Source organism: Diadema antillarum, unplaced genomic scaffold (genome assembly GCF_040938485.1).
Source record: "Diadema antillarum isolate AM-2024a unplaced genomic scaffold, OU_Dant_1.0 seq00001523_RagTag, whole genome shotgun sequence".
Lineage (NCBI taxonomy): Eukaryota > Metazoa > Echinodermata > Echinoidea > Diadematoida > Diadematidae > Diadema > Diadema antillarum.
In genome coordinates this window covers 239,183-245,182 of record NW_027272255.1, presented here as the reverse complement: position 1 = coordinate 245,182, position 6,000 = coordinate 239,183, and the positions used below count along the sequence as shown (strand labels likewise).

The window sequence follows — 6,000 nt, the reverse complement described above, 5'->3', positions numbered from 1 at the left end:
TATACATATATACATCACGACATGCTATTAATGCTATTAATGCATTTCCTGCATTTCTCTGTTGTGACTTTATTATTGCTATATATATATATATATATATATATATACATTGTATATATAAATATATAAATATATATATATATATATATATATATATATATATATATATACATGTACATATATTTCCTTTGTTCATATCCTGTCTTTTAAATTTTCGTCATTTTCCTATATATATCATACATGTATATGTGTGTGTGTGGGGGGCGGGGGGTCGTGTATATATATATATATATATATATATATATATATATATATATATATATATATAGTGTGATGATAGCTGAAGACAGCCACAAGACATCCAGGCAACTCAAACGTCTGCTTAGCAGATATTAAAGCTGAGGAAGACCACGGTCGAAAGCTTCACAACTCTGCCGGTTTCATGCGACATCTTCTGTTATCTACATTGTCTCAACTATATATGTATATATGTATATATGTATATATATATATATATATATATATATATATATATATATATATATATACTGTACAGTAAAGATTATTTTTAATCGGGTTGATCTGGAGATGATGATAAGAGCCGTGTATATATCCAAAGAGTGATTTGATACATTCTTGGAAGATGTTGAGTGGAGGGATCAGACTGGAGAGAAGGTAATCATTCCAGTATATCAGTATAACTTCTTGGGGTATGATATGATAGATGGGCAGATTCCCGGTTTTATGAGACGGGCATTCCAGTTGTTTGTTTGTTATTATTTTCCTCTCCTTCTTTCGTGCACGGTCTGATCTTGCGCTTCCTTAAAGGACAAGTTCACCTCAAAAACATCAATGATTGAGAGAATGCACCAATATTAGTAGAACACAGTGAAAGTTTGAGGAAAATCTGACAATCCCTTCAAAAGTTATGAATTTTTGAAGTTTCAGTCGCAGTGATCACTGAATATGAAGAATACTACAGCTTGTGATGCCATATGTGTAGAGTGATATAAAGAAAATATACAAAGAAAATTCAACATGTTTTCACTTTTCTCTCATGATAAAAGAGCACATGACTTCCAGAAGGCAGGGGGAGTAATATTACCATTATCTATGTCAGTTACAAGTTGAGGGAATGTATACATTTTTTCAAAAAATTAAATTTTGTGGAACAATTTTGTACACAATTTCACTTTGTGTCTGAATAGTTTTTGATGAATAATTTAAAACTCAAAGCACGCAGCATAATATGACAGAAATTTCATTGACATATAGGATAGGCCCTAAATGTTCATATAGGAAAGCCATGATTGTTTGGTTTGTGTATAAACAGCGGGAGAGTTATGAGGTGACGACAGGATCACCTTATCTAATTTGCACATGTGGTTGCGACCAAAAGTCAGTGTTCAATGAAGACGTGTGAAAATTTCAAGTACCAGAACTTTATCACTACTTATCTCCAATGCTGATGAAACTCAAAATCATGTCACTCTTTGTTTGAGTCTTTTTCTTTTTTGTTTTTTAGTCTATATACTGTATACAATGTGGAATGACCCTATTTCATGTTATGATCTATATGACATATAAATCAACTTTAAGTGTATGTTTGTGTGTATAGATAAGACTCTTATCGTTATGTAAGGATATGATTTAGTAGGCCTATCGTCTACAAACATACTTCAATGACTGGAAAGAGACCCGAACACAATCAGCCAGGATGCACTTGGCCGCGCGTATTTCCCGTAGCGAGGTCCTGGTACAGCACCGCACCTGTACACACAGCACCACCAGCAGGTAGGTACCCCATACCCAGTAAGTATAGTCACGTCACCGATTTCACTCGTTGCTACGTACGCTTTGATGTGTAGTCTGCAGGGATAGAAGTCCGGCCTGACATATCTTAATCTAAGTATGTTTATGTGTTCTGTGAGCTATATATGTGTATCGTTCTGTATGAAAAATATATATATTTGATTAATCTGGTAACATCTGTGCAATGAAATAAGTACATGTATATAAATGACAATCTTACTTCAAGAGCGCAGAGGATGACAGGAGTGTATTCGGCGATTCTTTCTTGTCGCTGTCCCATGTGCTCAAATTTGTGTTGGCACCAGGATGGTGTTTCACAAAGAATTTAAGTCGTAACGTTAGGCCTAATTTTACTTAAAATTTAAGATTGACTAAAAATTATGGTATGCTGTGTGTGTCTTCAATGTTGCTCAACTTTCTAGTAAAAATGAAGATTTTGGAGACTTTTCCAAGTAGCCATTGCTACAAGATACAATATGTAAGTTTATAAATGTACCGGTAGATGATATTGATAATTTGGAGTGTGTGGTGATGAGGCTATTGAATGAAATTGAGCAGAGAAACCAGTGGCATGCCATAATTTTTAGTCAATCTTAAATTAAGTTCAACTTCGTGAAACATCCCCCCCCCCCCCCATGGTAGGGAGCTTTTTATTTTGGGATTACAAATTGTGCAGTTTGGTGCATTGACTCATCCCTACCTTGTGCTTAGAGTAGTAGGCAGCCTACCTATGAATTTACAGAGTGGCACATAGATCATTAATCTATCCAATTCATTTTCCCAAGCCTCTTTGTTTTTAGCCAATGAATTTAAGCAACAATATACCCATTCTAAATAAAATATGTTTAGATCTATAAGGTCTAAATAGATCTATAGTTTATTTAAGACAATTACTTAGAGTAATCCACTTTTTTTTTTTTTTGGAGCAAATTGCCCACTAGCAGCTAGGCCCCATCAAAACTAAAACAACAATACCAACATTATATGAAATCAGTTTTCTTTTATGTATTTTCGTATATTTACTTGATAGATGGCACAGATTTCCATATAGACCTTTTGAGATTATTTAATGTAGAACAGTTTCTATCTGTAATTTTTTAGCATTTCGTAAAGATGTATCCTACTCATGATATCGGCTCTCCAATGTCAAACTATCGTATGACTTTTTACCTCAATGTCCCTGTCCAGGAAAGAGTGAACCTCCCACCAACCTCCATCACCACCCCCAAATAAAAATAAAAGAAAATAAAGATGGCAAGACGGCGGCTTGAGGCGGCCATCCGTGCAGGGAGGGCTATCGACACAGAGCAGAGGAAAAACACGGGCACTTTCACCAAGGTCAAGGAGCTGGTCACCATTGAACTGGGGGAGGCTTCCATGGGAACGTACAGCCTGCAGTTTTCCCACGACGGCGAGGTTCTCGCCGTGGGTACGGGAAACGGAGGCATACAGGTGAGGGCAATTTGATTCACAATCTTTTCTTTGTCATTGCCATGTCGTGATTTCTTTGTAATGTATCTGATGAGCAGAAAGAACATAAATGAAAGAGAATGTTAAGTAGAGGGGTGAAGATTGAGGTTTGACTTTTCTGCAATTTTTCTCCCTCTAACAAAGTTCATGTGTTAGAGGGAGACAAACTGAAGAAAATTCAAACCTCAGAAAGAACATGTTTGCTAGTGTCTAGATGTATGTCACACAGCTTGTAAAATAGAGCTTTAGATTAGTATCCAAGGGACTTATTGTAAAGATATCAGTTTTCAGCCTTGTTAAATCAGTGTGATGTCCTTAAAATATGGGAAAGCTACGACAAAGAAAGAATTAGACAAGGAATCATTTCTGTGATTGTCAGATTTGCAGATAAAACAATAATAACCCTCAGGGATAAAGAGATTATTATTTTTTTCACACCGCCAATGCTAAGGATCAGGATTTCAGAGTGATGGTAGTTAGAAATTTCAATGGCATTAAGATAGAGCCTAAGCCATCTGAGAATGAAATGACATCTTTAATCAGTCTCTGCTTATCTGTGTTCTTACATTTAGCTTTTTAATAGCAGAACTGGTGCGCTGTCCCGAGCGCTGCATCGTGGCGACAAGGCGGGCCTTCCCGTCATGTGTCTGAGCTTCCACCCTGGCCTGCGAGATGTGATAGTGTCAGCAGGCTCAGATGGGATCATCACACTCTGGAATGTGACGACGGCCACCCGCGTTGAAACAGTCATTGGTGAGACGTTGCACAGTGCCCTCAGCTGATGAGCCCTCATTTCTAAAAATTCTTAGAGTATCTTGAAGTGGAGATTGTTTTTTTTTTTTTTTCATCGTACCTTTCGGTGCTATCGCGTGAGACAAATATAATATTGCTGAAATATTTCCGGGAGAAAATTAGACGCTCATATTGTGGAGGGCAACTGAAAGACCTTACAAGCATGCAGTGAGGAAATATAAATTAATTACCTCTACCAAGGAAGGTTGTTGTTGTTTTTGTTTTTTTTCCAGCAGTATTTTGTTGGTCAGTTTGCAAAATAACTCCAAAAATTATAAACAGGTTTGGATAAAACTTTAAAGAAAAGTTGATATTGACACAAAGAACAGATGATTAAATTTTGGTAGTGATCCAGATCACTGTCTAGATCCAGAATTTAGAAAAAAAAATGATGGAAATCATAATATGGGTGGAAATGAGCTGATCGGCAGAGGTCTGTGCTCTGTGAGTACTTTCCTAGTTTTAGAATTGTTTTCATATTTCATCTTCGAAGAGGGAGGGAAGCAGGGTACCAGTGGTCTTAGATATTATATTGGACATTATGTCCTTTGCCATTTACAAATTCAATTTTATAAAATTGCCAATATATTTTTGTAATTCCCCATTTTCATTTTCTCTACAGAGAGAGGCAATGAGATCAACGCTCTCGATTTTAGTCTCCTGGGTGGAACCTACGCTACAGCTGGGAAAGATCAGTGTGTTCGGCTTTACCACGCCAACTCAAATAAGGTCGGTTTCTCTCCTGCTTCAGTGAATGCCTGGACCACTTTATGAAGCATTTTACAACAAATACAGCTAGGAGTAATTGCAGAACATTGCACTGGTAGTCGCCAGGCAACAACTGAGTAATTGTGAGCACATGGAGTTGTTGCCATGGTATTTGTCATAAACTACAAATATGACAATTACAAGCATCTGTTTAAAACAGGCCCCTAATGTACACTGTACTATACATTCTCTCTATGTTATGTGTATGGAATGTCGTCATTTTATTAGTTTGTAGTGATATTGCAATAAACCTTAGAGTCCTAATGCTGGATATATGTTGTATGTGCGTGTGTTTGTGTTTGAGCACCTAGAATGAGCTCTTTTTGCCCTTCAAAACTCAATTAATACTCTGTTTTTTCAAGAAGTTGTCACTACTTCAAATGAAATGGAAAGAACAGTGGCAGTTCTGTGGAAGAAATTATAGTTATAAATCAGTACTTTGTTTTAAGTTTACGGACTTAAAAGATGCAGGGATGATTGTACAAAGTATGCCTGGAATGTGTTATGTCTGACATGATGTCAGACAGATATTACAGAGGATCATAGTACAGAGGATCATAAGAGTTACGCATACTTTTGCATTCCAACAGCTATTGCGAGTCTTCCAGAGCTCCAATTCACTTCTGCCCGCCAAGGAAGAAGTGATGGAGTTTGGACATGGCCAGCGCATCTTTGCCCTCAAGTTTCATCCTGACGATGATCACATCTTTGTCACAGGTGGATGGGATAACTGCCTGAAGGTGATTTTAAATTGATCTTGTTTTATTTTGTTTTTATGGAACTCACAATATACTGTAAAAGTGGATATAATTTTTTGTGCTCGAACGGGTAAGATGAATTTCGCGTGTTTTTAATTCCGCGGAATCGGGACAATAACTACTGGAACGTATGGCACACGAAAATATTCGCATGCTTTTATTTCCATGCTAGCTTCTGGTTGCATGCAATGCGCGAAAATTTCCACACCGCGAAAATTTCCACTTTTACAGTATGATGTTTTTGGTGTAGCACAGGTCCATCTGTAACAAAGTTACAGAATTTGATAATTTCATAAATTATCTTGTTTCTTTCAGTTACATTCAACTAGTCGTGACATTCACAGCATCAGGCCAGTCTTGCTCAGATATGCCTTGATTTTTTCTTTATTTAACACAGTTT

General features: G+C 36.8%; 1 protein-coding gene across 1 annotated transcript in view; it reads left to right on the top strand.

Moving 5' to 3' along the window:
- Window positions 1–3,063: 3,063 nt before the first annotated feature.
- LOC139710354 (uncharacterized) overlaps window positions 3,064–6,000 on the top strand; it is an 85,167-nt gene continuing 82,230 nt past the window's right edge. The window contains exons 1-4 of the mRNA XM_071622278.1: window positions 3,064–3,264; window positions 3,855–4,035; window positions 4,697–4,803; window positions 5,433–5,582. Of these exons, the coding sequence (XP_071478379.1) occupies window positions 3,064–3,264; window positions 3,855–4,035; window positions 4,697–4,803; window positions 5,433–5,582 (639 nt within the window). The remainder of the gene's footprint in view (window positions 3,265–3,854; window positions 4,036–4,696; window positions 4,804–5,432; window positions 5,583–6,000) is intronic.